Source organism: Zeus faber (genome assembly GCF_960531495.2).
Source record: "Zeus faber genome assembly, chromosome: 17".
NCBI lineage: Eukaryota > Metazoa > Chordata > Actinopteri > Zeiformes > Zeidae > Zeus > Zeus faber.
Window position 1 is genome coordinate 15,603,873 of NC_137204.1, and position 20,220 is coordinate 15,624,092.

Genomic DNA, 20,220 nt, shown 5'->3' on the forward strand with positions numbered 1-20,220 from the left:
GGAATTAATCGACACGTTACCCGTACGGACTTTAACACCACTTCTTATCTTTTTTCCGTTTCCATGTCTTTGTGTCTCGGTGCTGGCAGAAAACAACGGGCTACCTGAGAAGGAGCAGCAGCAGGTGGCCGAGCGGCTCCTACGGGTGATGTGCTCCGACCTCAACATGCTCAACGTGCTCAACAGCAAGGACTTCCTCAAGCTGGCGCAGACCCTGGTGGACACGGGCGCCCGTCACGGTGCCTACTCCACCCGCGACGCTCTGGGCAACATGAGTGCCTTGGCCCTGCGTCAGCTTCCACGGATGTACAATCAGGTCAAGGTTAAGGTCACGTGCGCGCTCGGGTCCAACGCCTCTCTGGGCATCGCCGTGACGTGCCACTCCCAGACGTCGGGGCCGGACGCCTGCTACGTGCTGACGGCCTTCCAGGTGGAGGGCTCCAGGCTGAAGCGCTACGTGCTCGGGGTCCGGGAAGCCGAGCTTCGAGAGGGGCCCGAGCAGGTCCACCACTGGGTCCAGAACGTTCTGTCCGAGTTTGTCATGTCGGACATACGCACGGTCTACGTATCGGAGCCGAGGGTGTCGGCGGCCGGGCTGGGAGGGTTCCCCCTGGGCGGCGGGCGGGGCAGGGTGTGTCTGCGGTGCGCGGGGTGCTCGCTGGGGGCCGTGGTCCAGGCCGTCCTCGGGAAGCGCAGCCTCCAGGCGCGGGGCCTCCATGAATTGTCCGAGCTCCTCTCGACGTGCAGAGATATAGCATCGTCCACCAGCCTCGTCCTGCGCGAGGAACCCACCTCAAACTCCGGAGAGGAGAGCTCCCAGGGCAGCTCCGCCCAGTGCCCCACGCCTCCCTGCTGGGACCGTACGGCCGAGGCCCTCCTGCAGGTTCACGCTCACTTCGAACACATCTGCGAGGCCTACGGACGCAGTAAGGCCACGGCGCCTCTCCTCCAGGGTCTGAACAAGCACCTGCTGGGGACCCTGGCCTGCCTCCTGGCCCCGCTGCGCCTGGCGGCTCTGGAGCTGAGCAGCCAGCGGCGGCCCACCCTGCAGCAGGTCCTCCCGGTCTACCTGCGCCTGGAGAAGCTCTTCACTTCCAAGGCTGGGGAGGCTGGAACTGGCACTGCAAGCAAGCTCTGCCACTACTTCCTGGAGGCCTTGAAGGAAAACTTCAAGGTATTTAGATTATGTTTAGTTGTATTAAGTTTCTGGCAAAAATGTGATTTAACCTCTCAGCGTAATTTTCTGGCAGCGTAAAATTCAGAGGCAACTTGACCCCCCCTAGAATGCATACATGTCATGGTAAAAAATGAAAATGTAATTAAAATTTGTTTCTCATCTTGATTATTATTATTTGACATGACCAAACACGTGCGTATGGAACGGTACGGAAGGAAACCGTGCGTAGTGGGGACCCTTTTTCCGTGACTCTCCCCCCGATCACCCCCCTCTCCATGCGTCATGCGTATAAAATAATCCTAAGGAGCCAACGAGTCGTGGCCCGTTCCTCCGTGCCCCGTCCCCACACTGTTCTAAGTTTTTTATTTTTTTATTTTGGAGGAACGGGGCGCAGCTCTCGGTGTCGCTCTCTGCGATCGGGGCGTGTTGGCGTCCGGGCCCGGACCATTCACGCATATAAAGATATGTTTATGATTCCCCAATCGAAATGTTATCCCTGTGCTTTTTGTAAGCTTCTCTCTGTTTTATCCTGTTATTGTAATGCACACTGACTGACGACAAAAAACAACACTGCTCGACTTGAAGAAAGATTTGACTCGTCGACTTCATGAAAAACAATTATCAAATACATTTTTTTTTTTTTTTTTAAATGCTCCAATTTGAAACATAAATTATGATCATATAAGTAATTGTTCTGGTTGAGGCACAAGGTTTCTTCAAAATAAATTGTATTCTAGACGGCCTTTGGCAGGATGTCACTTTACCCTGAATGTGTCTCCAGGTGGAGCGCACCCACCAGGTGGCCGTGGTCCTAGACCCCCAGCTGAAGCTGCGCTCGGTGCCGGCCTACCAGCACGAGGACATCATCGCCCGCGCCTGCGAAATGGCCACCGAAACCCGGGACTCGGGCGGCGTCGGCGGCACCGGCACCAGCGGGGGACCGGCGGCGGAGGAGCGGGACGCCGACGGGCCCTCGACCCCTAAAAGGAGCCGCGTCGACGGCCCTAGCCCCCGGGGGCCCGCCCCGTCCTCCTCGGCCTCCTCTTGCACAATGTCCGGCAAGGACGAGAGCCAGAGCCAAGTGCGGCAGGAGATATTCCAGTACCTGGCCGAGCCTCTCCTTCAGGGAACGCCCGACCTCTTCCAGTTCTGGAGCTCGGGGGTGGCGGAGAAGTTCCCCCGCCTGGCCCGCCTGGCGCTCTGGCTCCTGGCGGTGCCGGCCGTGGGGGTCCGCAGCGAGTGTGTGACGGTGTGCGAGCAGAGCCTGGCCATGAAGCGCCGGCAGCAGGTCACCGCCGAGGAAATGAACAAGCTCATCTTCCTGCGCTCCAACATGGGCTAGGGCGGGGCAGGAGAGAGAGAGAGAGAGAGAGAGAGAGAGAAACATTCTAACCTCTTACCAAACACCCTCAAGCTCCCGGACGATAACTAAGACTATTTATATTTATATGAGTTTCAGACAAACTGAAGAAAACAAATGTTTATGGACAACACAGAGTACTTCTGAGCAACACAGAGCAAACGTCCTGCGGTGGACGTCGCATCCGTTCAACACTAACAAGGCTAGTTAACAAAACGCATCGCATCACAGTTTCTACAATTTAGGGGTGGAACGGCAAAATGGGAACGACAATAATCCTTCTCGCGGTGTCATCCCCTCGACGTGGCATTCGCTCGCACGCAGATTTTACACTTGAGCTCGACGGTCGAAAAATCCTCATGAGATCCATCGCGATATTTCCTGACGCGACGACACCGACAGGGAACGAGGCGTTTTTTTTGTTTTTTGTTTTTGTTTGTTTGTTTTTTTGGGGTTTTTTTTTTTGAATGATCTGCCATCCGCCACTTTGACAGGAATAGACACTGATGACACCAGAGTTCTGCAGGTTTCTAATATCGTTTGGTTATCTTCCACCGAAAATGAGTTGGGGGGGGGGGGGGGGGGGAATCTGTGCAAGTGTATAAAACTTTATTTAAAAGGCATCACCTTGTCGAAGAAGGACGACGGTAAGTGGGTGGTTAACTGTGATTACTCGTGTTTCGGGAGGCACCGGCGGTGCGTCCGTGTCGCCGCAGATGTTTATTCCTTACGTTCCCGGGAGGGAAGATAGGGGTCACCCAAAACGTTTCATTTTATTTATTTTTTTCCTTTCCTCCAGCTCATCAACTTTTTGAGGGATTATTTTAACGAAGCTACCTTTTCAACGGGAAAGTACAGATTATTTCTATTAACGACGGTCTTCCTTTTATCTAGATGCCTTGAGGCAAAAATCGAAAAACATATTTATTTATTTTTTGAAGCTCGCTTTAAGGCAATAAGCATTTTACAGCTAACAGTTAGATAACCATATCTAATCGAGAAAAAAAAAAAATACTTTTCTACCGTTCCTGCTGGTAATTATTGAAGAAAAAATAAATTATTTTTTATTTGACACATGAATGGAGATTTTTCTCAGGAATGAGCACAACAAGGAGGCACGTTTTCTTCACTTCACACCGGGTCCGTACCGAGCGTTCCACCCCTGACAGAGTCACCCAAAAACCAAAAGATTCAGCTTTTTCAGCTTCAAACCACGGGGGGGACCGGCTGGGTCCCTCCGCTCCGTTCGGACACACCGTCATATCATTTAGACCGAGTTAAAACGGAGCGGGAGCTTTTGCTGTCCATCTCTCCACACGACGGGCGTGCTGGCTGGTCGTGTCGTTTCCTTCGGGCCTTAACGTCTCTCCATCGCGGCCGCCTCCGACCGGAAAGGTAGGGGCGACGCCCACGCCTTGGCATCGCTACTGAACGGCCTTCCTACTACGCTTGCACGGCTTTTTAGTTCTTCTCACTGTCGTTCCGTCGGTGGCGTTTGTTTTTACAGGGTTTTTTTTTTTTTAAAAGGTTGAGCAACCCTTCCCTTCTCGCGATCGGACTCGTCTATTTTCCCCAAAAGGGGAGAAAGGAGGAAAAAAGAATTGAAAAGAAATTGCGCACGTGGGCGTAACGCCGCCACGCCTACTTCTCCTCGTCGTCTGACAAGGCGAGCCGCGCTCGGTTCCAATTATTATTAGACGTAATTGTGGCAGGGGAAAAAAAAAAAAGACTAAATTAATCTTGACCTTCCACACGTGACGTACAATTGTGTCCGACTGCCCGTGCTTCAAAAAAAAAGAAAAAGGAAAGTCTTCATCGCCGGGGCTTTGTTAAATGAAATCCACGGTGTGCTCCAGACGGGATAAAAAATACCTCTTTTAATATCTAGCTGTTAGAAAAGTCATTTGCATCTGTGTTATAACAGATCGACCACACCTGTTAGGATCGCCCAAAGCAGTCGATGGTGTGAGCAAACATTAAGGAAAAAAAAAATATATATATAGGACGTTCTCAAACGACTTTGTCTTAACCGCAGACGATCCGCGTTTCGGTCGACTTCACCCCCATTTTTTTATTATTATTATTATTTTTTCTTTCTTTTTAGCGAATTGCAATTTATCACACGGGCCTCTTGAACACCTGAACGATCCCTTTAAGCAAAATGAAAAGCCTCTCTGGATATGCTCCGTCTCTCTTCACACGCGAGTAGACGACGTCCCAGCTCACCGGGCAGGAAATTGTACCGAGTCGGCACTTACTGTAAACACACTGAATTTCCGGTATTTCGACTATTTGTGGGGATGTTTCCAACAGCAAGAGAAAAGGTCCCGGGACAAACATTTATGAATTGTAGCGGTCCGCCACGGTGGAGACGTTTTCACAGGTAAAAAAAAACGTCAGTTTCTACCCTTTTTTTTTTATTTTATTTTTTTTTTGTCTCCAACTTAATTGTTGAAGTAGAGTTGCAAAAACCTCGCACACAAGACAATGATGCGGTGTTCCCAAATGTACTGTAGGTATCGAATTCAAGTGAGTCTTTAATTTCCAATGGAAAATACGCTTTTGGTCCACATGCCACTGTTAAGATGATGATGATGATGATGATGATAATAGCGGAGGTTTATTTACTTATGACGTCATTTTTTTTTTTTTTTTTTTTTTACTTTGGTGACCTGAGAATTAAATCTTAAGATATGCATGCGTTTTAATATTTAGAGTATGGATTATAAATATGAAATAACAAGCCAGAGTGATCCTTCTGGGTGGAGAAGCGATTCATATCCTCTCAGAACAGACACGAAACTACCCCAAGACAAGGTGGCCCAGTTTGGGGACTGAACGGCGGAACCAGCGTCATCGATCGCTGGTCAGTGACGTCACCCTTTCAGAGGGGCACTCTAGTGTAAATACAAGAGAACTGCTGTTTTTATGCCGCCAGGGGGCGCCGTCGTGACAGAAATAGGGAGCACCAATACCATGTACCTCTTCTTTTCTACACTTAGCATTTAAAAAGAAAAAGAAATTAAAAAAAACAAAAAAAAAAAAGGTTTTTTGATATTCTAGAAACCCAAGCTAGATATTGTTATTAGAAATCCGAATTTCAAACGTTCAAGGGTTTTGTTGTTTCAGGATTTCACTTTGCCCGAAACAAAGTAAGTAAAAATGGAAAAAAAGTAAAGATGTATATTATGGTTGTGAAATGGATAACATGGACATTTGTTATGATTTAATATGGATTGTAGTCCAGTATAAAATTCAGGTTGAGAATTCAGTGTTGCGTTAATCATATTTTTCTGTCATTTATTCCTTTTGTACTCTGCTAAATTAAGAAAAAAAAAAAAAAGACTCTTCTTTAACTCTATAATTTGTTTGTTTTTGTCTTTTTATTACACTTTGGCAGGTAGTGTAGATTTAGATCTTGGTTGTCCTATCGGTAAGCCTAATTTATACTTTTGTAGCAACACTATTTTTATATAACACCGAAGAGAGGATTCAATGTTTTGTTTTTTGTTTTTGTTTTTTTGTTGTTTTTTTTGGGGGTTTTTTTGTTCTTTTTTCTGTGTCATATATGACAGCGCTGTTAAATGTTTCTTGAATACATTATCCACTGTAATATGTGATGTGTGAATAAACTGTCAAATCAACGTCCTTATCTGCCTTCTAGCCCCGTGGACATGGCTTTTTGTCACTGACTGGGCAGTAACACCAACGTGAGTACCTGGAAACGATAGATGGATAGATGGATAGATGGATAGATGCTTTATTCTTTGTGTGAGTGCTCAAGAATCCCGATTCTTATTTTTTAAGAAGGACCCACATCCCCTTTTTCAGACAAGTGGGGTCCATGCCGAGAATATTGAAAATGCGTGGCTGTTTTCCAATGATGGAACACAAGAGCGAGGACTCCCACATAGAAGGAAGGGAAGCTCCAGCCTTCCACAGTGGCAGAGAGAGAGCGAGAGAGAGAGAGAGAAAGACTCAAACACATGTGGGGGGTGGGGGCCTTACATAAGGGCAGGTTCATCGGAGCCTCACACATGGACAGAGCACACAGCGACTGGTTAGAGGTGCGTGCGAGGGCTCCCCGGGGGCTACCGGTGGGGTGAGGGAGGGAGGGAGGGAGGGGAAAGAGCAAGTGAGGGTTGGCCCCGGCTCGCTCTCTCTCGTCTCTCCTCTTCCTCCCCTCTCGCACCCGGGTCAGAGAGCCCCCAAGGCGCAGCGGTCTGCAACCATGCAGAAACACCCGCGCTACGTCTCCTTGGTTACTCCCACCGCACGGGCTGCCCGCGAAAGCATAATTCGCAGCACATGCGTCCGCCTCGGCCTCCCCCTCAGCCCTCCTACCATTGGGCCCGCCCGCCCCCCCCCGCACACACATGCACACCCGCACACACGCACAACCTCAGTGCTGAAGGTGAGTTTTTCCACATCGTTTAACCACAGAGTGGGGCGCGAGGTTACTTTTTGCTTACGGCACCAAGTGTTAAGGGGCCGGCCCTTATTTGCAGTCATTTAGCAAAGTCGAAATTGTGGGGGGGGGCAACCCACCCTTTGGACAATTGCTTCCGTTACGTGCCGAGTTACGGAAAAGTTGCGGATCAGCTTTTTTGAAAAGGGAAGTCGGAGAGAGAGCGAGAGAGAGAGAGAGAGAGGTGGGGAGGGTGTGGGGGATGAGCAGGGCTGTGTGTGCGCTCAGTGTTTGTCTGGAAAATACATTCATACACACGGCATCTTGGGTTTCATGTTCCATCCGTTTGGAATGTAACGAACGCTGAATTTCAACACTACATTGTTGAAATTGGCCTCTTTTAGGAATTGGTCCTGAATGACGATAGAAGCACGGTGAACGAAACAGAGAGCGAGAGAGAGAGAGAGAGAGAGGGAGCTGGAGGGAGGGAATCCCTTCATCTGCCGCCGCACAAACACAAGGTGGCAGTGTCTGGCTTTGCCGTGAGCGAAAGGGTTATTTGGGGGGGGGGGGGAAGCGTTGAGGGATCACGGCGCTCCAGGTGCACCCTGGGCTGGGATGTGCCGAGGCCGGGGGGAGGTTTTCGGAAAACCTGGGGGAGAGACCCTCTCGTCGGTGACCACGTCAGAAAAAGCTCGTGCCCATTTATTCCAATGGTGTTTGTCCTCCTGGGACCACCGCATCCAGAACGTCGAATCTGGCTTTTTTCCTCGGCAACGGGTTCATGGGTGGTTAAAGCAGGAGTGCGTCTTGCGAAAGCGTAATGTAGCTCTGTAGAGCTGTCCCTTGTGAATGAAGTTTCAGCGTAGTATTAATGTAAGTGATGAAGTATGAACAGGCCGAGAAGGGACATTCACTGAAACTCCACCAAACTCCACACACAACTTTATTCGAACAGCCGATTCCTTTTCAGCACGGACTCACCCTCCGTCCAATAACGGAGACATGTTGTACAGTTAAGTGCCACGAAGTCAAAAACAAAAACAAAAGACATGTTTTTGCGCCTCCGCCTCCACTTGTGCCGAACGGACGGCGGTGGCCGCTGCGCAGAGCTGTCCGCTCAGCGAGCACGGCAGGGATAGGGATGGACAAGCGGAAGGAAGTGTTCTCCTCCACCTTCCCCCTGTCCCGTATGGAGGACCGGGGTGGCTCCGGCGCCGCGGTCCCTCTCCTGCTCGGCGGGTGCTGACTTTTATCAGTAGTGACACGGACGTACAGAACTGCCAGGGCGCATCCGCCCACCCGCTGTCAGGTGTCGTCCCTGCTAACACTCCACCTAGCCCCTGACCTCACAGGCACCCGGCCTGCCTGCCTGCCTGCCTGCCTGCCTCCAACCCTGCCTCCGCCTGCCTCCGCCTTCCCTCTGCACCTGCACACACACACACACCTCCAGCACCACTCCGGCTTCTGGCCCGGATTCAGCGGAAGTTCCAAAGAATTTACAGTAGGCCAAAAAATAATTGAGCGTGGTGAAGCCTGTGCGCTTCTCCCAAAATGTCTGGCGGCCGGCTGCACCCAGATGCAGGTAAAATGCGTTGCCGCGCAGACTAGACAATCTCCCTTGTAGCCGCGGTGAGTGGGCTCAATATGTGCTGCGTGCAGGGGGAAGCGCCCAACTTCTCTTGGCGGCAAAGTGAGCACAGTGAAGCTCTTTCTACTGTATGGGGGGAAAAAAAGGAGGTCAAGGTTGAATTCATTCACCGCCTATAAATAGCTCCTTAGCCATGTCCCCTCCACCGATCTTGCGGTTATTATTTATTAATCGTTATCATGATCTGGGAAGCTCATCCAAGCCCCTCGCTACACAATTTTGTGACAGATGACGCTGACGAGAGCGGAGCTGAGCTGCTTTTGCGGACTCCCGGCGGCGGGTTAACAGGTCTTGAATCGGCGGACGTCTCGGGCGCTTTGTTTGGAAACACTCTCGCACGGGCTCGGCAAAGCCTCACAACGCCGGATTGAATGCGCTCACTCGGCGACGTAGAGTCGGTTTTTCGATCGCTCTGGGTTGAGGTCGGGGTTTTCGGCTGTTCGTACAGCGTCCCTGTAGGCTTTGGCGATTTCCGGTCGGCTGCATATTGTGAGTTATTGGGTCTTTCAGAGCCCCCGTGCAGCTTCCGAAATGACCTTAAATCATCCACTCGAAGATGGAGTTGTTCCACTCTGACTGGGCACAATCTGCTGAGCCCCTGATGGGGGTGACGGTGCCGCCTCAGGTCCCGCCGCCGCCGCCGCCACCACCGCTGCTTCTGTTTTCTTGTCCATGTCTGTTGTGTGGCACCAAGTGACTTGTCTTTCCTGGGATTTCTCTTGACAAAATAATGGAAGGACACTTTCTATAAATAGAAGATGTGCTTATTCACCGCAAACCAACACACCGACTATACCCTTCAACGCCAGCGACTTAGGAGTTCATTATTTTTAGTTTGTTTTTTTGCAATGTTAATCACAAGGCCTGTTGTTTTCCGTTTTTTGGGTTTTTTTTTGTCGCCTTGTATTTTTGGGAAAAAAAAAAAAACATCTCATAATTAATTTAAGAGAAAGAGAAGAGCATGACGGGAGACCGGAGAAAGTGAGTGTGCAGTTTAGTGGCCCAAGCCGAACTGCACGTCGGCTTTTGATTTGAATCGTAGCTAATTCCTGCAATCTCCTTTGTCCTCCATTATGAAGCTATATCATTGTTTTTCGGGGACCACCTTTTATAATTATGGATTACATGTGGATATAGAGATTAAAAGCTATCAAATATGCACTTGGACACTAAACAACATGAGTTGTCTACCTACAGACCCAATGGCATCGCTGGCGTAGATTGATTCCGGTAATTTCCTTAAAAAGTGGAGGGGTGGGGAAATTAAAATTGACTTAATTATGTGCTAGAAGAACATTGTGGGGTTTTTTTAAATCGCAGGTAGTTTATACATAATTATCTCCTGCCACAGAACAGCTCGGTCAAATCCGGGTTCCGAGCCAAGTGATGTCAAGCTGAGGCTGCACTAGATCAAGGCTAAAGCAAGTACATTTTTAATGATTAAGCAGTGAGTGGCTTTTTAGTCTGGATTCCGTCATCTCATTTCCATGATTTGTAACTATTGGCTGGCTGTAATTAATCTTCGTGGGGGAATATTTCCTTCTTGGCATCGGAGCAGACCCCCTCGACTCGAAATACAAACTGGGCAATTTCAAATGGCAAGTCTGCTGAAAAATGTCTCCCTTATCAAGCATTTCTGATAATCAAGGCTAATGGATCATTTCCATTTATTAAAGTGTACTATTGCCAATGGAAATGACCACACGTCTTGTAATTTGGACCAATGCATCCAATTGGTTTCATAATTTGATAGCAATCCACTTTTTGTAATAATAAAACTTGATTGTTGAAGCAGTTTTTTCTTTTTTTTTTTTTTTCAAGAGACGGTGCATTTTTTCCCGTAAACCACAGCTGTATTTATTCGGATTTGGGGCACGTTAAAAACTAAAATGTTGTGGACCATAAAACGTTAACGTTAAGCTTGAGGTGTTCAGGTGTTGAGGCAGGGATCGGCGTGCGGGCAGATCCGTAACAAACAGAGAAGGACCCCAAGGCGTCCCCGGTGCGCCCGTTCGTCCGGCCCCGTCGAGGAAGGGACTCTGCCCTGTTTCCTTCCTCTTCCCTCTTCCTCTTCCTCCCCCTACAGTATGCCGTTCCATCGTTTCTCTTCGCTCTTGACGTGACGGGGGGCCGCCGGCGTCTCATCGGTCGCGATGAAAAGACAAGCTGATTGACTGATCGATCAAGCGGGGGTCGGGTATTGATTGGGCCGATCCTCCGCCGTGACCCTTGACTTTCTGATTGACAGCCTGCACTCGAGGCCTCGGAGCAGAGCGCGTGGGCGGTGGGCTGCGCAATCGACTTCATGCCCGTTGTTGCACGCCGGGTGCCCTCGATAACCCCAATTTGCATAATCGGCTTGTGCATTGTTCTGTCCCCGGACACCGCCGAGGTGCCGGCGCCCGTCCATTGTTTACTGTTCCCCAAATGAAGCCCTCATCGTGGTTTACCTGAGGTTTAAATGAGGATGTCGGCTCCTCGCCCTCTCCCCTTTTGTCTCGATGGCCCAGTGAAAACCACCTTTAACAGTACGTTTACATGAAGCCAAGCAGACTGTTGTCATACTTGACAAAGTGTGACATACTTGACACTTTTTATTTTTATTTATTTATTTATGTATTTATTTATGTATTTATTTATTTTTATTTGTTTTTATTTTTATATTTATTTTAATTTTTGTTTATTTAATTATTTGTTTGTTTGTTTGTTTGTTTATTTATTTATTTATTTATTTGTTTGTTTGCTTGCTTGTTTTTATTTTTATATTTATTTTCATTTTTGTCTATTTATTTGTTTTTATTTATTTTATGACATTGGTGCCTCAGCATCAAACCTCAAACACCCAAGAATACTCCGTTACTACTTTGATCGTTTTACTATTAATACTACGATATAGTTTCGTCCGCTCCAATGTACAGTATTTGTCTCGTATCCGATTTTTTTTCTCTTTCGTCTTGTTAGATTGTGGTTTCCTTTAATTTGATAATAAAACGTTTGGTATAATGACAATTTTAGGGCCAACCGAGAATGCTAGGTCATTAAACGGGAATAAAGTGTTTTAATTACGGTTATTACAGAGGAAAAAGCCACTTTATTTGGTTTCCATTGACATGTTGAGTTTCCTTTTCGGGATACATGTCCCAAAAAAAAAAAAAGGAGTTGGAGTTGGGAGAGTTTCACAGACAAACACACCAGATGAAATATTGCATTCCACATCTAGGTGTAGTCATTTTTAATTACTTCAAACACACGCACGCACACACACACACACACACACACACTCACACACAGACACACACACACACAGACACACACACGTACACACCCATGTAAAGCAATGCACTTCAAAATGAGCTCCACTCACCGAGTCTATTTCCATTTCCTTTGAAGGTGAAGTATGTCACAGTCACAATGTAGGTTTAGTCAAACATAAGGACACAAAACAAGCTTGCAAACACACACACACACACACACACACACACACACACACACACACACACGCACAGGCACCACGGCTCGTAGAATAACGTTTTATGAACGTCCGCTGCACACTTTATCTTTTATTGTTCAGATGAGTGCAAACACGCCCTGCCAGTCGAAAAAAAAACAACACACACAAAAAAAAAAAAACACGTGGGGCTTTCAGGTGTGCTCGTAACGGATACATGAAGGACTGTCGCTGGCGGGCTTGTCCCCGTAACAGCCATCCATTACTGTCAACATGTTTACGTTTTGAAGATAAGAAACGTACATAGAGACATATTTCTTGTGTGTACTTAGAGAGAGAGAGAGAGAGAGAGAGAGAGAGAGAGAGCGAGCGAGAGAGAGACTTTTTAAACCCCCCCCCCGTTTTTTTTTTTAACACGTGGTATCTACCGATTCCAGTGGCACGAGCACAAAAACCGGATGACAATTCAATAAATACATATTAGTGATAATGATTTAGCAATCATAATACTACTAATAAACAATGAAAGTAGAATAAAATAAAAACATTATAAATCACACAGGAAAAAGGGAAATTAAGGGCCCCAAAGGGAAATAAAAACACCCATTTATGTCCACAGAGAGAGAGAGAACCGTATCCATGTGCGCCACGCGGTGATCCCCGTCTCGTTTTGCCGCGGGGAAGATCATTTGTGTCGGGCACAGGGAGGTTTTACCTCCGCCGTGACCCCAATTAAAACCCATTGTAGTGATGCTGACCACATCCTTTGGAGGCTAGAACTACCGCAGCGTTCACCCGGTGTTACGGCGCAGCCCTGCGGTCGCCGTTGTCAAGCCTGATTTAACGGACGGCCTCCCCGCGCTCCTTAGCGCTCGCTACGCAGACATTTCATCAAGTCAGCCTCCGCCCGGGGACCCCTCAGTGAATGGCTTGGACACGTCGTACGCCCAAAGGAACGGGACGTCGGACCGCCGCTAAAAATCCAGGGTTTTCGATTCGTCGCGGTGGACGCGGGGGGGTAGGTTGGGTCTCGGGTTCGATTTGGCCGCAGGGCGACTTTTCGAAGCGGTTGTTAGAGTAAACCCTGCCTGTGAGGAGGGGGTTCTTTTTTCGTGCCTCCAGGGCAGCCCCGGGTATTCCAATGAACGGATTGTCGTCATGACTCTATGTTACACCCCGCACCCCTACACCCCACCAGCCTAAGAAACACCACGACTTCCAATTTGCTCGAGCTGGAAAGGGGAATTGAGACACATGACTGGCCGGCTGCGAGAGGCATTTGGACTTTGCCGTAGGAGATTTTTTTCAAATGTCTTGTTTTGCCTTGACGCGCGCCTGCTCTCATCCTTGTCTTCATGAAGACATTGAGACTTGTTTTCTTTGGTGGGTTTTTTTTTTTTTTTTGGAAATGTTCTGGCCACCACTTGGCGAAACGGGGGAATGTGCCAAATTGTTGTCAGTCGTTGGGGCTCGATGCCTCAACCTGGTTAATACCGCTGCAAAAACGAGTCCCAGCTTTGTGTTTTTATGGACAAGCATCACTGCAACTGTATTTCAAGTAGGCCGCCTAATGAGCTTTTTAACTACCTCCATATGGACATGTCCTAGCAACTAGACGGAGGGGCAGTGGTTGTGGCAGGCGGTGTGTGCTGACTGGGCCATACTCTGCACCCTCGCACATTTAAGACTTTCCCACAAGCAGGAGAGTTAAACCGAGGGCAAGCCATTAAGTGGAACTGTTTACCACACAAGCCACGGCAGCATCCAAAAGCTGTGACGTGATGATGACTCGTGCCCACACACTTCATGCAGCTTTAGATTCATGGGCAAATAAAGTGATACTCGCGATTCCTTATGGAGCCTGAAAAATGAACCGCTTCCTTGATGCAGTTACTGGACGTGAGTGTAAAGGTGGCGGGATGAGCCAGCGGGTCGCCGTCGGAAATGTTCACGCCCGACGTCCGCGCGGGACCTGCAGCACCTCAGATAAGCTGTTTCAGGCAGTAAATCTCTCTTTATTTTATGGCAATGGCATCGTGGCCGAGACTGACTAAATACTGGCTTGTAAGGCAATGTCTAAGTCGTATAACGTAACTGGATATGACATTATTTGCACGTATTTTTGTGTACCCCTTTCTCTCGCTGCCACCCCCAAAAAACAACGTCTGCAGGGCGCAATTTTAAAGCCCCGCCCGCTGTATCCAAGCCTTTTCGGGCCCGGCAAAGGCCGAGGAGCGAGAGAGAAAACACGGCGAGGAAAGTTTAGATTGAGAGGAAACACATGTTGTACCCGTGCCCCGATACGGCGACTGCCAACCCAGTGGGGGTGAGGGGGGTGGGGGGGTGGGGGGGTGAGCGGGCGACAAAACGGGAGGGCAAGTTTTTGATTCAAGTGCAGGAGGCAGGGGTTCTCTCCGGGTGTCAGGAAGGGTGAGAGGCAGAGACACCGCAACACCTCGTCCTCCCCGTGCCGTGCGGCTGGAGGCCATGACTAATACATGATGCACTTAAATAAAGGGAAAGATAAAGCCGGGGAGCGGAGGCGGGGCGGGGGTGGGGGGGGGGGTGACGTATAGGAATGGTCGAGGGTTGTGCTGTTGTGCTGTCTCACCGGGGGCGTGATTACGCCGCGGCTTGGTGGCACCGCTGCATTTCGGGGAGTGACCGTTGCCGTTTGGGTCGGACGCGACGCAGATCTTGGTGTTATCGTTTGTTATTTTCCCATATGACGTGGGATGATCCGGGGTTCAATAAGTGACATTTCACCCGGTAAACGTCGATGAGATGTGTTAACTGGTTGAAACTGCGCATGGTTTCCCGACCCTGACGCCACGCCCCGGCAATGTTTTGATGAGGCAAAAAATTAATAAATAAATAAATGACGCGCGCGCGCACACACACACACACACACACACACACACTGTGACAGCTGTCGTCAGCATTAGCAAAGATTAGAGCGGAATAATCTTAACGTACACATTTTAGTAATCTTTCATATATTCTCTCGAATCAATAACAAACGCCACTCTGCTCATTGAGGAAATTTGTCGACGTTTTCAACGGGAACATGTGGTGGGGTTTTTTTTTTTTGTTTTTTTTTGGGGTGGTGGCGGCGGCGGAGGCGGTGTTGGTGGGGGGGGCGGCACACAGATTAAGTCCGGGTGACTCTTGTAACGGGAGCCACAGGAAGTGGGACCCGATAGGAGCTCGTAGGTAGCGTGGGATTATATTCTTAAGGGCTTTAATGGCTGTTCTGTTACGGCATTACATTCAGAACGGACGGTTCTCGGGACGCTCGGACGCAAAGATCCTCCTTTTTCTATGTTCCCGTGAGGGTCAAAGTGGGCGCATGGTTCCCCCCCGGGACGGCGTAATGTGATGTATGAATATATATATATATATATAAACATGAAAACATATATATAAATATATTTACTTCATACCAGATTTCAGCGTCAATTCTACGTACGTATTTTTCAATTTCTCCATCCTCCAGATCATCCGACACGCACATTAAAAAAAAAAAAAAAAAAAGGCAAAAAGCATTTTGTGTTTTGTGCACTTTAGTCCGGCCACTGTCACAGATTAAGCCGCATCCATTAATGGATTAGGGGACGATGTTTGTTCCTTCCGTTTGAGTCACAGTTAACTCACTGGGAGGCCGCGCCGGGATTACGGTTCCCGCTTCCGTCCAAACAAAAGTTGTCGGCCGGTCGGGCCGCGGCGTTCCGGATTGATTGGGCAAATCCTCATCGCCGCGCGCTGAGTGAGACAACAGCCGGGGTTTTTTTTTGGGGGGGGGGGTTTTTTACCGTTCTATATCATAACAAAGCCGTCAAACCAACGCCTCCACTCCCCTCCCCTCCCGTGGGCCCCGCCCGCTTTTAGTCTTCCATGTTCCGTATCCCACCAGTGTAACCGAGCTGTTACTTTCAGATTCGGCTCGTTGCGAGAATTAATCAGTAATCTGCCCCGGGGGCCACGAGCGAGTAGCAAAAGCAGGAAAAAAAATATATATATATATATATATTTACATATATATACATATATGCTTTGCATGCATTGCCAAATTGTGCATGAATAATCCTAACTACACCGCTTGCCCCTTTCATATTCCCTCCCCCTCCCGCTCCACGTAGCAGAGAAATAGCACAGGCCATGACCGGGCGTGACACTCGTACTAAGACCCCCAAATGCAAAAACACCGTAAAGCCCCAGGGAGTCTGAGATGTTGGGTTTGGATATTCGAGAAGATTTCATCTCGGTTCTTAATCTCAGTCCCATCTCCGAGGCGATTAGAAGTCAACTAGGGCTTGTTGTTGTTGTTGTTGTTGTTGTTGTTGCTGTTGCTGTTGGTGCAACAGACACCTGCGGACCCCGACTTTTTTCCGACTTCAACATTGGATTCCAAACCAAGTAACGATGTTTTGAAACAGTCGTTTCCTTCGCTTTTCTGCTCCGGCGAGCTTTGATTAGGCTGAAGGGGAATCTGATCGGATCGTACAGCTCCAAACTATTTTCTCATTCAAGGGCCCGGTGCGAGATGCTATCGGACGACCGTTTATCAGAATAACAGTTTTCATAATCAAGTGCCGTGGTTGATAATTCTGTCCTAAAATAATAATTTCACCGGTGTCTCATTTCCTATTGGACGGGATGACTGGAACCCAGATAGGCAACGTCGCTTGTGTTGTATTAGCCTTTTGCCCTTTTTAATATCAGTATGAAAGTATATTACTTGGACAGTATTTCATGAAATTTTTGTAACTTTTTTTTTCTTTTTTGAACTTTACTTTTTATTCCATTTAATTGTATTATTTTAGTTTTAATTGTACTTTTTTTTTTTCTCCGACCGTCACGCTCTTTTGCACTGATAGTCGTCTGCAGCTACGGACCGACAACCGCCGCGACAAATTCCTCTGACATGTAAAGGCCGCTGGCGGAATGAAGTCCTTCCGATTGTGATTGTGATTGTGGAGCGTCTGCCTTCCTGTCTGGGCGGCGGACGCGCTGCTCGGACCTGGCGACAGGGTTTGTGAAGGACTGAGAGCCGCCGTCGGGATTCGCAGCAGAGCACGAGAGTCGCGGGCCCGCAGGTGCGGCTCCAGGGACGACCCTGGATGTTTATTTTATTTTTTTCGCCTCCGAACTTTGGGAGCGTGTGAGGTCGGGCGACCGTCAGAGAAACTATCCCGAAACAAACGCGACTCGGCTCACAATTGGTATGGAAGGCGCTCGTTTTGGGTTGTTCCCCCCCCCCCCCGGAGACGGAGAAAGCTTGCGTCGAGGTTGAAATGACCGTGCCGCGGGGGGGAAAGAACGGAGAAAAATACGGGATAATGCACAAATGTTGTCTTGATAAAAGTGGGCTTGCGCATGCCGTACATTTTGACCTCCATCGAATTAATTCATTTTCGTTTTTTTTTTTTTTTGTTTTTTTTTGATGAACTACATTTTGCGCTCATCAAAAACATGAAGATGCTGAAGCCCTTTTTCCAGGAATCCTTGGAAATGTTCATGATAATTTTGCCAGTCACGTTCATTTATTTCTGAGTGAAATCGACATTCCCCCCCTTCCTTTTTGGAATAAAAAGACGGCAACCCGCCACCCCCACCACCACCACCAATAAGTGAGGATCAGTGAAGAGCGTTCCTCCATGGCCAGAACTCACGCAGAGACAATATTTATAGGAGCAATAAGGGCCGACAAACAAATGCAAGACAACCTGTATACAGCCTGCGCTGTCGGGTTTTTTGGAGACTTTGAAAATAATTAACTTAACAATTGGCCGTTCCGCTGGAAAGCTGCTCCAGAAGCCGTCTCACTCTGCCAAATCTGTCATTTCCCGCCGGACGGGAGACAAAAGGGAAATATGTAGCCCCGGAGTAGCAACATTGTAGGAGGGACGGGCAAATATTTAACGTTTGTTTCCTCCTGCCTTTATGGTAGGTGGTGATATTTGGCCGTCTAAACATACATCTGCAACAAACAACCGTGAGAGAAAAGAAAGGGAAATATTGACATTCCAGCGGTCGGTCTCTGTGGAAAGCGGTTAAAAAAAAAGTAGCATCCAGTTCATCCCGCTCACCGAGTTGCGCTAATCTCACTTAAGCAGCAACATTCACTGCTTGATTTCATTAAATATAATACAAAAAATAAAAAATAAAACTTTGCAATCGGCCCTTTTTTTGTGCACGCTCTCGTTTCAGGTTTGGAAGCCGTTCCTACTTGGGACCATGGTGTTGAAATTCACATCCATCCAAAGTGACAGCTCAGTAAACACCAGCGATGTGTGGCTTGACCTGAAACTCGCAAGCGTCCCTTGAATCTTTTTTTTTTTTCTTTACCCCCCATTTTTCAAGTGCTTCTGACCCCCCCCCCCAAAAAAAAAGAAAAAGCCAAACAATCAAACTATTTTGGGGGGGGGGGGCGAAACAGAAAAAAACCCCCAACTAAAAAACATGAGGGCGACGCGGGTTCAAGTGAGGAAAAGAAATACGCAAATAAACACGCAGACACATCTATCCTGCGCACGCCCCCCCCCCCCCACCACGCACGCGTTTCCAGAAGGGGGTAAAAAAAAAGAGGCGGCATCACGGGTGAACCGTCGTTATGACAACGTCCAGGTGTTCGATGCATAAATGACAGCGTATGGGCGTAAACGGACACCTCAAATTACGGATTCCCGAGCCGTTTCCCCTCAGTGTGGTTCATTCACCTATAAGGTCGACTTAATGGACTTCCTACTTCCGGGATGTACCGGTGTTGCACCGTTCGGGGTGCAGCGGCCCGTCAGCGGTTTTCGACGCGGGGTCCCCGAAGACCCAACGGGGGGGGGGGGGGTCCCCAGTAGACGGATTACGAGTTGAAGTTGCCGCCCGTTAGTTGGAGAACGTCCAATTACGGCGGTTTTGATCCCGGTTTCAGCGCCAGAGGCGCTAAAAGTTTGTGGCAAATCACGTCTGGCGGTAAAAATCTTCTCATATCTCATACATCCCAGGGACAAAACCTGATCGGCTTTCGTACACATTTGCACGTCACGCATTTGTACCATCTGACCTTTACACGTTGGGCCCATTTCCTGTAAAGCGTTTGTACGCCTGAAGGTACAACGCCGGACTTTAATTTGTATTTCTCCAGGGGACCAAAAGTTGTTCCACTTTAAAAATCGACAACTTCAAAGCAAGTTTTTTTTTGTTTTGTTTTTTATTTTATTTTTTAAATTGTTTTTTTTTCCCCAAGGAATGCTTGGTATTTAGCGCCGTCCACTGTCGCGGAGTTATTCAAAGCTCGGCTCTACATTGTGGGATTGTTTAAATTGTAACCACTAGAGGGATACATATGCGCTGTGCAAACTCCGTAAACACCATCCTATCACCGCGCCGTGGAGAAAACCACCGTCGGTGAGAGTGGCCCTACCTGTGTGACTTCCCATTTTGGGAGAAAAGAGAGAGAGAGAGAGAGAGGGGGGAGAGCGAGAGAGAGAGAGAGAGAGAGAGAGAGAGAGGAGGGGGGGGGGGAGAAAAAAAAAAAAAAAAGAAAACACAACCCCGGAACATTTGAAACATGAGTTTCTCTTAAAAAAAAAAAAGAAAGACCCACAGAGGACGACCAGCTCCGACTCCCCTGCAGGAGAAGCCGCTCCGGGCTGCAGTCTCAATGAGGACCGCGGCTCCTGCAGCTCTCCCTGCCCCTCTCTCTGTCTCGACTCCACCAGATCATCTCAGTGGCATTTCAACTTTTTGTACAAGCCCCCAGAGCGAGTTAGGATATTTTTTTTTTTAAATTCCTTACTGACCGTTTTAATTCTTTTGGTTAGGTTTTTTTGGTGCGCGTGTGTGTGCGTGTGTGTGTGTGTGTGTGTGCGCTTTTTTTTTTTTTTTGCCTCTTTTTTCTTTTAGCCTCCTTTTTTTATTTATTTTTTTAATAAATATGAGAGGTCGCTTTGCTTTCACTTTTCTATGGGACCTGATGGGTGGTGTTTTGTTTGCTGTTTTACGGGTGGGATAAGGAAACAACAAAAAAGGTGTGACAAGCGCTCGGCGGACAACTGTGGATTTCCTGCGAGTAACTCCTGTGCCGTGCAAAGGGGATGAGGGGGCATCGGCCGGACCCCCCCTCTTGATTGATCACTTATTAGTCATCCCCTCTGCTAAATGGGACCCATTGAAAAGG

The 20,220-nt window shown here is 48.3% G+C and overlaps 1 protein-coding gene across 3 annotated transcripts in view; it reads left to right on the plus strand.

Annotated features, from left to right (window-relative positions):
- Positions 1 to 3,086, plus strand: part of znf618 (zinc finger protein 618) — a 58,595-nt gene extending 55,509 nt beyond the window's left edge. For all 3 annotated transcript variants that reach the window (XM_080017472.1, XM_080017474.1, XM_080017473.1), the window contains exons 13-14: positions 90 to 1,174; positions 1,959 to 3,086. In XM_080017472.1, coding sequence (XP_079873598.1) covers positions 90 to 1,174; positions 1,959 to 2,519 — 1,646 coding nt within the window. In that variant the 3' untranslated portion in view covers positions 2,520 to 3,086. The remainder of the gene's footprint in view (positions 1 to 89; positions 1,175 to 1,958) is intronic.
- The last annotated feature ends 17,134 nt before the right edge of the window (positions 3,087 to 20,220 follow it).